Source organism: Lynx canadensis, chromosome D1 (genome assembly GCF_007474595.2).
Source record: "Lynx canadensis isolate LIC74 chromosome D1, mLynCan4.pri.v2, whole genome shotgun sequence".
In the NCBI taxonomy this organism is placed as follows: domain Eukaryota; kingdom Metazoa; phylum Chordata; class Mammalia; order Carnivora; family Felidae; genus Lynx; species Lynx canadensis.
The window spans coordinates 82,997,642-83,011,351 of NC_044312.2; the positions used below are offsets into that span (position 1 = coordinate 82,997,642).

The 13,710-nt window shown below is 34.7% G+C and overlaps 1 protein-coding gene across 1 annotated transcript in view; it reads left to right on the plus strand.

Annotated features, from left to right (window-relative positions):
* Nucleotides 1–13,710, plus strand: part of METTL15 (methyltransferase like 15) — a 189,253-nt gene that overhangs the window by 77,441 nt on the left and 98,102 nt on the right. Inside the window, exon 3 of the mRNA XM_032594843.1 lies at nt 9,465–9,601. Within this exon, the coding sequence (XP_032450734.1) occupies nt 9,465–9,601 (137 nt within the window). The remainder of the gene's footprint in view (nt 1–9,464; nt 9,602–13,710) is intronic.

Genomic DNA, 13,710 nt, shown 5'->3' on the forward strand with positions numbered 1-13,710 from the left:
TTGATAAAATGGGAAAAGAGATAAATTTATTGCAGTGCATTGATTGTTTTGTTTGTGGTATAACTTTTATGTCCTTTTGAGACTTTTTTTTTTTTGCTTTTACATAAGCCCATGTAATAGTTACAAATAAAACAAAATAAGCGTGTAGCAGACAGATACTCAACAGAGCTTGACAAGACAATAATAAATCAAGGAGTTTGGTAGAAAAAATGTTTGTTCAGAATGTTAGCTGACTATAAGGTTGGTAGCCTTCTATGTTCACAGTTATATGTTCTAATTTATTTTGGGTCTTCAGATTCTTCGGTGTGATAAATGTCTACCTGTCAGTAGATTAGACAGATACATAAGTAAAGTCTGAGAGAAGTCAGTGATAGTCTTGTATGATTCAATATACAATGGTACAACAATAGTTTGCTTAGCAATTATAAATATTCCAGTGACACTGTAAAGCAGGTAACTTCTTCTAGTGATTTTTTTTTAGTCAAAATATCCATTATATTTATCATATCATGTCCAAATAACTAGCTCATCTCCCTTTTAACATTTGCCTCACTAATTACATCAAGGGGCTCTCTTCTGTTGCATTTGGTTTAATGTGTGCTACGTTACACTGTATTGGGGGCACAATACTTCCAAAGGCTACATAATACAATTTGGATATATAATGAAAGTAATTTATCTTACTTTTTTTAAATGTATCAATGTTTTTGACTAGGATGAGCTTTAAAAATAGAGTTAGAACTTAGTGTTCTTTAAGTATTTTAGGAAATCAAACTTCTTCCTCCCACTATGCATTAATGCTGTTATAATTGGTCTTATTATGTTTTTGGGTTTCCAGCTTTTTATTATTATTACTCTCTTCAGAATCTCTGCTCAGTATGGCCCCTCACTTCACTGTTTCCAGTTTACTACAAAGAGTTACTCTATTCCCACGTGGAGTTCTTAAATCTTTGTTCTCCCTGTCACGCTGCCTGTATCTTCTCATACTTCTGTTTTTCTCTCTTCTGGAGTAAAAGAAGTTGTTCGTTGGCCTTTCTAACACCAATTGGGAGGTGGTGAGGGCAGAGTAGAAGGGTGGAAGGGAAGAGAAGGAAATGCTTATTTCTGCCTCTATCTATAATTACACTGCCAATTTATGTTTTCCTAAGTAAATGGCTCTGATATACTCATCTGTGAAATGGAATTATTTTATGTACCGTACAATCTGTTGTAAGTATTAAATTAGGTCAAGTTTTTAAAGTGTGTGGCATAATGTATGGTGGCACATAATAATTGCACAATAAATATTGTCTTTTGTGTACTCCTAGTTACCCAGATAGCATGCCTTGTAATCACTTTTCTCTCACTTCTCCACTCACTACATCTAATTAGTCTATTCTACCTCTATAGAAAGGCAAAGCTGTTAGGTTCAGGAGACAGGATTGCTTTTGAAATCTGTTTCCAACATTCATCAGCTGTGCCTCAGACAATTCACCTAACCCTCTTTTAAATCTCCTGTTTCTCTATAAAATAGTAATAATAATAGTAACTTAGAATGTGTAAGAATCACATTCAATTAACTGAGTGTGTGTGTGTGTGTGTGTGTGTGTGTGTGTGTGTGCTTATGCCTATGTATAAAATGAATACATGATGCAGATCAAATGTTTGGCACCATTTTTGGTTCATAAAATAAGCACTCAATAAGTGCATTGTATGTTGTTATTTATCATAATTACTCTCCATTTCTGTTGACAGCTCAGCCTTTGTGTCCTCTGGCCTGGGTGCATGCTCTATACCAAATCACAACTATATTCTCACAACCTGCCACCCATCTAATACTCTTGGCAGTTACATTATTTTATGTACTTTAGAAGTCTTCAAAAGCTGTTCATTTTCTAGCAAATATGATGTGAATCACTTACCTTGGCCTTTTAGGATTGCCACAGTTGCTTCACCCTACCTTCCAGCATTATTTCCTAGTTTGTCTCATAGGGCTACTATTAGGACGGAGAGAGGGAACATATCACAACAAATTACACAGTATCTGGCACATAAGTGAAAGTTTTAATTTCTCCTTGTTTCTCTTTCCTCCCTTTTTCTTTCTCCTCTCTTCTATTAATACATCCTGGATTCCAATCAAACTCTATATAACATATTCTTTCCTATGTCTACACCTTTGCTAAGATTTAATTCTCTTTGTCTTTATATATTTATTCAATAGATATTTATTGATTATATTCTGTGTCATTCATTATTTGGCATTGGGGACAGAGATGTTTAGGACATCTTCCTGAGGTGTATTCTAGAAAGAAAGGAAGAAAGAAAGAAAGAAAGAAAGAAAGAAAGAAAGAAAGAAAGAAAGAAGCAAGCAAAGAAAGGAAAGAAAGAAAAAAGCAAGAAAGAAAGAAAGAAAAAGAAAGAAAAGGAGAGGACAGGAGAGGAGAGGGGAGGAAAGGAGAAAGAAAGAAGAATATATTAAAGATACTAAGGCCCCCAGTTAAATATTACATGAGAGCAGAGGCCATGTCTGTTTCGGCCTACTGTTGTATTTCCAACTTTTGGAAAAGAGCTGTGGATATACCAGAATCCTTGTAATTGTTTGAGAATAAAATGAGCGAGATGGAACAAGGAAAGAAGGGAGAGAAGACATGAGACAGTTCAGCATGTTTGATAATTGCATGTGCTTTTATTATGTTTTATAACCGTATGGCTAAGGAATACATTGTAAAATTCATGTGTGAGTGGTGGGAGATAACGTTAGGCAGAAATGCAGAGGCCAGAATCTGAAGAATATTATCCAGTATGCCTAGAAATTTGGACTCTATCTTGAACCTTTGGAGAGCTTTTGAGGAGAATAATGTCACATGTTAACAATTTTATTTCAGAAAGGATATCCTGTTAACAGTGTAGAAGAAAAATTAGAATTCAGATTAGAGGTGCGGATATGAGTGTGAGCCTATTGCAGTAGTAAAACAAGGAAATAAGGGGGCCTGAATTTAAAATGGGAGCGGAGAAATTTAAGACATATTTATATGATAAAATCAATAGGACTTGGTAGCTAATTGAATTTGGAGAATATAGGAGAGTGAGAAGATAGGGTGCTTTCGGACTTCTGCCCAGTCTTCGAGGCCCAGCTGAGTGAATTGTAACCTACCCCGATTCTGTCCATCTCACAAGTGATTGACATAAATATGTTTTTTTCACTCCTATAAAATATGCTTTTTCTTGTATTGCTGATTTCTTTTTATTAGTAGTTATTTGTATGCATGTCTAAATTCCTTACCAAATTTGAAGGTCCATAGCTTAATATCTTTGTATTACCTCATGTGGCCTTATCTGTACTGAGTGTTCAGTAAATATACAGATTATTAATTAACGCTACATTTAAATTTAATTACCTCCTGAAAAAAAATTCAGAAAGTTAAGTATATGCTTGAGACGTTTCAGTATTTAAAAAAATACCGAAATAGGTGCCCGCTGCAAATAGGTGAAGCTTAACTAAAATTCTTTCAAAAACACTTCAATTCTAAAAATTCAAAATTAGTAATTTCCAGAAAAGAAAATATTCATAGGAAGAAATTTTAAAGTGAAATCAGGCCATATTGTTTCCAAATTCGGATGAGAACTTACTATTAAAAATCTTGCACAGATTGGAAATGACTAATCAACATTAGGAAAATGAAATTGAAAGATCTGCCCTCATGCTATTCATGGCTAAAAATGTTTTCATGTCCAATTTTAACAGTGTTGTTCCAGTGTGAAAATTTCAATGATTAGAATTCTTGGTTTGGAAAAAAACAAATCATTTAATTATCTAGTCTGCAGGATGATCTTGGGCAAATCCCTTGATTTCTGTCAGTCTCCCCCTTCAGAGAGCAGCATTAGCTGAGTCTTAAAGGATATCATTTCTGAAAGGTATAAAGGAATGCTAAGAATACTCTAGAAAGAGTAGTATACACTAATGGGATTAAATTAGCATTATTTCTATGGGTCATTCTAGCTCTAACTACCCATGAGGCTGTGATTTTAAGTATTTTAATTTTTTGCTCTTAATTTCAATATCAATTTGAAAACTGTAACTTGTCAAGAAGTCAGTTATCCCCAGTTGCTCTTACATATAATGGGTGGACATTTATATGAGGCCATATATATAACATAAGTGTCTTTGGAATTTAATTCAATTGGATTTATCTTCATAAAGTCTTAAAACAATTTAGAACAGTAGAACAGTGGTTGCTTTCAACTGTGTTGGAGGCTGAAGATGCAAAGTTCCTACATATATCTATCTTCATATTAAGAAAAAAATACTTTTTCAAAAATTGATCATTTATTTCAGTGTTATTGTATAATTTCAGTAGAAGAATATTATGAGATCAAGTGGAAAGAGCATAGGATCTGAGTTTTAGTATTAGCTTTGCCCTCCACTAGTAAACATCTACCTTCTTTGGTCCTTGGTCTCCTCATAAGTAAAATGAGGAGGTGGAATAAATAGTGTGTTATGTCCCTTTCAGCTCTGAAATTCTGCATCTGTACCCTGTTCATTATCAGATTCACAGCTATAGCTCAACTATTCAAGTGTGACTCATCTTGGTGCAAGGTAGAACCTAATCATTTCTATATTTAGAAGACCATGGGGATAAAATGTCATTTAGTTGTATTTGATTAAAAGAGGTAACCTAAAATAAGAAATATTCATTTCTTATTTCAAACGCAAAGGAAGACTAGTCAACAAATAAGAACACGGTACATTAGAGGTACATAATACTATTAATATCAGATTATTATGAATGTTTTGCAAAAGTTTTTTTTTTCATTAGTGAATCAGTTTGTAATATTAGGATTATATTAATGTTAAATAAATCCAAAAGTTGGATATCCTGTGACTGTTTTATGTCCTCCTATGGTAATGAATCTTCTATCTTGAGTATTTCTGAATTAATATGCACAAATGAGTATTGCTATCTTTATCATTGTTACCTTGGGAGGCTGAGCTTTTTTTTTCAAATTGCATCACTAAATATTTACTATGCATCTACCTCTGTGCACTGATGCTACTCTATTAAATTTGAGGCAAGGGGCATCTGGGTGGTTCAGTCTGTTCACATCCAATTCTTGATTTCGGCTCACTTCATGATCTCTTGTCTCGTGGGGTTGAGCCCCGCATCTTCGCTGGCAGTGCAGAGCCTGCTTGGCATTCTGTCTCTCTCTGCCTGTCTCTCTGCCCACCCCCCTTTCTCGCAAGATAAATAAATCAACTTTGAAAAAAAAGTTGGAGAATTGTAGTCATGGATCTTCCCTCAAATGCTTGTTTATTTTTTCTTTAAGTCACTTTCATTTTGACTCTGAGCCTCAATGTCCTTGTGCTAAGAAACCATCAATCTCAGTCATTCTCTTGACTCCACACACCATCCAGAGCTGTGCAGAGGCCCTGCATCTTATTGTTCACCTCATAGTACCCTTTGTTTCCCCTGAGATACCTTTTGTTATAACCTGTGTAGGCCCTCGAGGACCAAAGGTTCTGCTTCTTCTGTACCACAGAGTGGTATGGAAATCTCTAGTAGCACTGAGAACCCTGGTTGAGGGACCACACTCCCTCAGTTCCTCAAACAGACAGCTGCTTTGAGATCTTATCCCCTGTCAGTCATTCATTGGTCCTGCACCTTCTTGGAATTTGTTCATTCATTTCCATCGCTCTTCTGCCCAATTTCAGTGAAATCTCTCTCTCTCTCTCTGTCTCTTTTCCTTAAAGACACTAACCTATCCAGGATAACTAGCATTATTTCTGAGCTTTTTTTTTGTTTTTTTTTGTTTTTTGTTTGTTTGTTTGTTTTTAACTACTGACAGGAAAGTAGTTGTCTTCAGACTATAGGAAAGATACTTTTTTCTTTGTGCCATGCAAAAACCCTCAAGGAACATACATTGTAAAGCTCTGAATCCTTAGGTGCCTGTTTGAAAGAGGAGAAGGAGGGAGGACAAAGGAAAAAAAGAGAGAAACACACATATCTCAAGAATTACCCTGGTACACAAAGATTAAGACATGGTTTCCAAGAGCCTAAATTCCAGCGGGAATGAGTGCTCTATAAAACAAGTAAAGTTTTCTTGTATAATTTTTGTAAAGCTATCTCTGCTGTGATTGTTTCTGTGCCATCCACTTTTTAAAATTTCTTTTGTTTGCTCACCCCTCCTCCTTTTTTCTTTCTTTCTTTCTTTCTTTCTTTCTTTCTTTCTTTCTTTCTTTCTTTCTTTCTTTCAGAAAAGCACAGAATTTAGAGTTGGTGACACATGGCTTAGAGTTCTCTTTCCCTCACTTGCTAGTAATATGATCTAAGAAATCAAGTCACATCATCTCTCTGCACCTTGAATTTTTTTTCTATTTGCAAAAATGGGAATAATGCCACTTGTCCATACTCACTAACAGAGCTTTTGTTAGACCAAGAAGGAAAACGTTAATGCTTGTAAACATGAAGTAGTGGGCAAATAGTACGAGAAAAAACACAAATTGTAGAGTCAGGTGTACCTGTATTCAGTTCCCACATTTGCCACTGACTAACTTAATGTAATCTTAGTTTCTGTGTATGTACAAATCTAATAACATCTACTTTGTGGTCATAAGGAAGAAATAACATAATTTTTATAAATCTCTGTAAAGTAAACAGGGAGACAGTCTATCCCCCTTTCTTAGATGAAACAGCTGGGGCTCAGAGAGTTAAAATTTGACCAGGGTTATACAGGTGAAAACTGACATTAGCAGAATAAACTCTTAGTATCAAATATGGGTTTTGTGTTTTAGATAAATTATATCAGGTAATCTCAAAGAAAGAGTTCCATGTATGTTTGGAACATGACCTAAACATATGAACACACACACACACACACACACACACACAGATCAGACTCATAGAAAGATTGTTTTTTAACATGCAGATATATTTGTTCTTGTGCATTGTTCTTGTCCAATCTCCTAATTTTATCGTCAACTCGTACAAATTAAAAAATGTGGTCCTATATCAAGTTAATGACCCAGGAAAAGGGAGAGACTGATTGGCTCCCTTTTCAATTGTAGTGCTGGTTGACTCACAAGGCCTGGATGTCATGATTTATATTTGATGGGCAATGTATATTTGAATTTTAAAAATGAAAGTCTATGGCTTCAGTCATGTATTAACCCAGGACATATGGTGGGGTTCACTTATAGTTTTATAAATCCCATGTCTCCCACTTTGTTTTGTGTTACACTTGACTGGTAATAATTTTTTCCCTCTATGGAAACTTCCTTGATTGTCAGTATATCTCCAATGGTGTAATCATTGTATATTAAAAAAATCATGTAAATTATTATCATCATCTCGCATTTTCAAGAACATTTTTAATGATAAGGAATTTTTCTTTTTAATTACTGATGAGGACTTTTCCTGGCTTGGGATAAGGTAATCATATTTTAAGTGCAGGATTATAGACTTAATATTAAGACTTGATATTGAGCATAACAAGAAGGTAATTTATACTTTGCCTTGGATAAGTTTTTTTGTTTATGCCAAACGCCTAGAAATTTCGTTTTTAATTTCTTTTTAAAGCTTATTTATTTTGAGAGAAAATAGAGCACAAGCAGGGGGGCACAGAGAGAAGGAGAGACAGAATCCTAAGAAGGCTTCATGCCATCAGCACAGAGCCTGATGTGGGATTCAAACTCACAAACTGTGAAATCAAGAGTTGGACCCTTAACTGATTGAGCCACCCAGGGGCCCCTAAATCCCTAACAATTTTGAAACTGAAATATGGTAAGATGGCAGATTTTTACCTATTCATAGATGCATAAGATAAGTATACAGACTGGGAAAAGAAATTATTCATTCTTGAGATTGTAAGTACGTACTCCTAACAACTATACAAATAATATGACTTCAAGTATTGTTTTCACATTACTGTTTATAATGGTGAAAAGAGTGTGTAGCCATGTCTTTTGTGCTGACAGTGACAGAAATGCAAGGTTAAGTTGTATTAACATACTTTTGTTAAAAAGCAGTGCTTGTGTATTTTCACCACATTTACATCCCTCATAACTTATATCTCTCTTCTTTTCAATTTTTATTGGACTATTTTCTGCATATTATTCTTCAAATAGCAGGATAGCTTTTCTGAGGACTTGATCAGAGGATGGGACTCAGCATGATTGCTGGTAGCAAAAATTCAAAGCATACTTGTGTCTTGTTTCTGCCCACTCTGCTGGAAGTAAGTTGTAGCGTTCAGGGCAGGGAAATGTTCACATTCATTGCAGGGATTTCCCTTGTGCAGTGTATTCATATAACTTTAAAGTTATATGTTTGAATATTTTAATAGTTTGGCTATATATTATTTTTTCACAGTATTCAATATTATTGGAATGATTATTTTTATTTTCGTAATACCATGAAGCTTATTGAAAGGGTACATTAAACTAAGAGCACAACACTGAGTGTCTTGACTTCCACATCGGCTGCCATCAATTAACTTCTTCACAAATATGTTTTTAATGGTCCGGGTCTGGTTTCTTGCCCAACTGAGACCTATTTTCTTTATAGTATGGCCCAATAAAATAGTCAAAAAGTAGGTTCAAATCCAATTTACTTTACTGTTTTTTTTAGAATGATCTAAGCATTGAAGATAGGCACCCCGGCATATTTTAATCTGTTGTCCTGGCAAAATTATTACTGGCAAATATTTTACTCTCAAAAGTGTCTTCGTTTAGGTAATTATATGTCATCTTACCAGTTAGGTAGGTATTGATGGTATCTTCTTCTAGACTTTCTTTTTCTTTTCAGAGCCTGGAGAAACCTAAAGACACTGGGATTTTAAGTGTCTTTCCGAAAGATGTATAGCTACTTCATGGCAAAGCTAGAGTTTACTGTAGTTGTTTTGACTTGAGCTTTGAGCCTTTTCCAGTTTAGATTTTTAAAGATTTGTCCTGTGACTATTTATTGTTGGATATATTCATTCTCTTTCCCTCCATCTCTCCCTTGCTCGCTCTCGATGTTTCTCTCACTCTCGCTCTCTCATTCTTTCTTTGTATTCTTGAATATCTTTATGTGTAATATAAAGTATTTAGAGAAACTGAGATAAAATGATCCATACTAATTGTAAGCTGTCTCCTTTTGATGAGAAATTGTTGGAAATACCATTATCAGCCAGGTGCTGGAAAGCATTAAAAAGCTAGCAGTACAACACTGTGGCCAGTTTGACCTTTGGAGGAAAATGTAAATTTGTCTTGAATTGGCCACCCTGTACCAGAGATTATCATTTTACTGATATCTGTCCCGTTCTTTTGGACTGATCAATCATAATTGATCCAGATCTCATGTATAACAAATTCAACTCTCGGCAAAATGATTTTAATTGTTTTCCAATTACTATCAGCTCTGAAATTCAGTATGTGCTTCTAGAAATTAAGGTAGCTAGCAAGAATATTTTCTTCATGCTAAGTGGTAATTTTCTTTTTTCATGTTGGCTAGATTTTTCTAGATATGACATTTGGTTCAGGAGGACACACAAGAGCCATTCTACAGAAGGAGTCAGATATTACTCTGTATGCCTTAGACAGAGACCCGACAGCTTATGCAATAGCTGAACAGCTTTCAGAATTCTATCCGTAAGTATTACTCTTGTATAATTATTGAATTTTCATGCTGAGTTTTATAGAGCTTGGTTTACCATTTTGGCATTTGTTCTCCCTTGTGTGATGTTATGCTTCACTATGCTACATATTTTCTCCCTTTTTTCCTCAAAAGAATTAATGTAAATAATGTTTTAGTACCACTTAAAATGATATTACTGCCTTTATCCTTTCTGAATTCATAAAAATGAATACAAAAATGATTTATGGCTAAAATCTGAAGATGGGTTGAAATCCATCCATGAATAATGTTTTGACAAATAAGCCTTGGTTTAAAAAATAATTTTTAAAGAACTTATGAGTTACAGTTTCCAAGAATTTACTGAAGTTAATAAGTATGTGAGACTTCTGCAGAATTCATTAGGTCACATATATTAACATAATGCAGTTATTGTCTCTGAATTCTTTTTGAAATTCACAAGTAAATTTAGAGCAGTCTATCCCTCTGTCACGAATTAGGTGACCTTTCACCTTGGAAATGAATATAAAATATTGTCTTCCTAAGTTCTTCCTTAGGAAGAACTTCCTTCCTGTTCACTTCCTAAGTGAAAGCATCTTCCTTTAGAGAAAATTTTGGATGAGTTATGCTATGTTGTTTAAAAGTTATCAGCCTGAAAAAGGAACATGTCTTGGAGTTAAGATGACTATCTACAAATATGTAAAGGGCTATTTTCAGGAATAAGGAATTGTTCTCTTCTCTTATGCTTCAGAGACTGAAATCAAGAAAATAGATGAGAATTTTAGAGGTAAATTTTGACTTGATGTAAGCCAGGGTCTTTTGATAGTTCTAACTGTCCAATAATGAAAAGGTCCATTTGGTAAAGTAGCAAAAGTATGACCATGGAAAAGTTTAATCACAGACTAAGGATAGGAAGCTGAATTACTAATGTAGAATAGTCTATTTTGAGGCGCCTGGGTGGCTCAGTCAGTTAAGCGTCCGACTTCAGCTCAGGTCATGATCTCACAGTCCGTGAGTTCGAGCCCCGCATTGGGCTCTGTGCTGTCAGTCCAGAGCCTGGAGCCTGCTTCAGATTCTGTGTCTTTCTCTCTTCCCTTCCCCCACTCATACTCTGTCTCTTTCTATCAAAAAATGAATAAATGTTAAAAAAATTTAAAAAAAGAAGAATAGTCTATTTCACATTTTCAGGTCCCAAACTCTTTACAAATCTATCAATGTGATTAATTCTCCCAATAAAAATGTGAATAAATACACCTAAGTTTTTGTTAGCAGTATCAGAGGGTTTATTGGAGTGCCTGAAATCAGTTTGACCCCAGGTTATTTTCTTCTAAGAAAAATATGAGGATATGGTTTAATGATATGATACTTTTTTTTTTTAAACCTACCTCTGTCATTCTGCAATGTCCAGTAGATGCATCTTCTTTAAGAAGATCTTGTATTTAATTAGGGCATCCATGTTTGTAAAACATGTTAGGAGTTCACTTGTTTATGACCTGAACATTCATAGAATGCATGTAGGTCTCCTATTTCACTATCATAGAAAAACTGGATTTTTCTTAGATATTGTTGTTTCTAAAGGCAATGAGTTCCAGTTCAGATTTTCCAAAGTCTCTTATTCCTTCAAATAGTCTCCTTTCCTCGGATAGAACTTAACATTTTATCAATTTTGTCAGGTGTAGTTTTTTATCTTGAGACTGTGTTTTCTTTTCAGTTTTCAGTAGTAGAAACCATTAGCTAGACAGATTAAATGATTTGCTAAAAGGCATATATGACTAAATAGAAACAAAGCTGAGACATGCATTTTGCCCCATCACCTAATATTATTATTATCATCGTCATTATTATTATTATTATTATTATTATTATTATTATTTTGAGGAATAGGTGACATAAATGTTATATTAGTTTCAGGTATGCATCATAGTGATTTAACATTTCTACACATTACTCCATGCTTACTATAGTAAGTATAGTTATCATCTGTCACAATACAACATTATTACAATGTTATTGACTCTATTCCCTAGGCTGTACTTTTCATCTCTGTCACTTATTTATTTTATAACTAAAAGTTTGTGCCTCTTAGTCCCCTTCAGCTATTTCACCCATCCTCCCGTCCACCTCTTCTCTGGCAACCACTAGTTTCTCTGTATTTAAAAATCTATTTGTTTTTTGTTTGTTCATTTTATGTTTAGATTCCACACATAAATGAAATAATAGAATATTTTTCTTTCTCTGTCTCACTTATTTCACTTAGTATTAATACCCTCTAGTTCCATCCATGTTGTCACAAATAGCAAGATTTCATTCTTTTTATGGCCAAGTAGTATTCCAATGTATATATATACCTTTATCTCTTCATCTGTCAATAGACACTTGGGTTGCTTCTGTATCTTGGCTATTGTAAATAATAATGCAATAAAAATAGAGATGCTATTATCTTTTTAGTTTAGTGTTTTTGTTTTCTTTGAGTAAATACTCAGCAGTGGAATTACTAGGTTGTATGGTATTTCTATTTTTAGTTTTTTGAGGAACCTCTATAGTATCTTCCACAGTAGTTACACCAGTTTACTTTTCACACAGGAACGTTCCATTTTCTCTACATCCTCCTTAACACTTGTTATTTCTTATCGTTTTGATACTAGCTATTCTAACTGGTGTGAGGTGATATCTCATTATGGTTTTCATTTTCATTTCCTTGATTAGTGATGTTGAACATTTGTTCATGCATCTGCTAGCCCTCTGTATGTCTTCTGTGGAAAAACATCTATTCAAGTCCTCTGCCCATTTTTAAATCAGATTGTTTGTTTGTTTTTGTTTTTTTTTATTTGAGTTATATAAATTCTTTATATATTTTGGATATTAACCCTTTATTGCATGTATCATTTGCAAATATTTTCTCATTTAGGAGGCTGCCTTTTTGTTTTGTTGATGGTTTCCTTTTCTGGGAAAAGCTTTTAATTCCTCTCTCTCTGTCTCTCTCTCTGTGTCCCTCTCTCTCTGTCTCCCTCTGTCTGTCTCTCTCTCTGTCTCTCCCTTTGATGTAATCCCAATAGCTTATTTTTGCTTTTGTTTCCCTTGCCCAAGGAGACATATGCATAAATATGTTGCTAGGGTGAATGTCTAAGAGATTCCTGCCTTTGTTTTCTTTTAGGAGTTTTATGGTTTCAGGTCTCACATTTAATTTTTTTTTTTTTTTTTAACATTTACTCATTTTTGAGAGACAGAGAGAGACAGAGCATCAGTGGGGAAGGGCAGAGAGAGGGAGACATAGAATATGAAGCAAGCTCCAGGCTTTGAGCTGTCAGCACAGAGCCCAAAGCAGGGCCCAAACTGAAGGACAGCAAGATCATGACCTGAGCTGAAGTTGGACGCTCAACCGACTGAGCCCCCCAGGCACCCCTCAGGCCTCACATTTAGGTCTTTGTTTTTAATTTTTTTTTAATCTTTATTTATTTTTGAGAGAACGAGACACAGAGTGCAAGGGGGGGAGGGTCAGAGAGAGAGTGAGACACAGAATCCGAAGTGGGCTCCAGGCTCTGAGCTGTCAGCACACAGCTCAACACAGGGCTCGAACTCACAAATGGTGAGATCAGACCTGAGCCAAAGTCAGAGGCTTAACCAACTGAGCCACCCAGGCACCCTTCACATTTAGGTCTTTAATCTGTTTTGAATTTATTTTTGTTTATAGTGATCCAGTTTCATTCTCTGGCACACAGCTGTCAAGTTTTCCCAATACCATTTATTTAAAATACTGCCTTTAATTCATGGTATATTCTTGCCTCCTTTGTTATATATCAGTTGACCATATTATCATAGGTTTATTTATGGGGTCTCTATTCTTGTCCAAAGAGCTGTATGTGTCTATTTTTGTGCCAGTACCATACTATTTCATTACTATAGCTTTGTAGTATACCTTGAAATCTGGGATTATGATACCTTTGGCTTTGTTCTTCCATTTCAAGCCTAATAATCTCATTTTATTTTGTTTTATACTACCTTGACTCAAATCTAATTGATACTTTTTTACCTCATCCATAAGATAATTCTTTGTCAAGCATAATAAATTAGTTAAGGAACAATAGAGTAAATCAAAATAAGATAGGAAGAAGGGATTAATACAGAT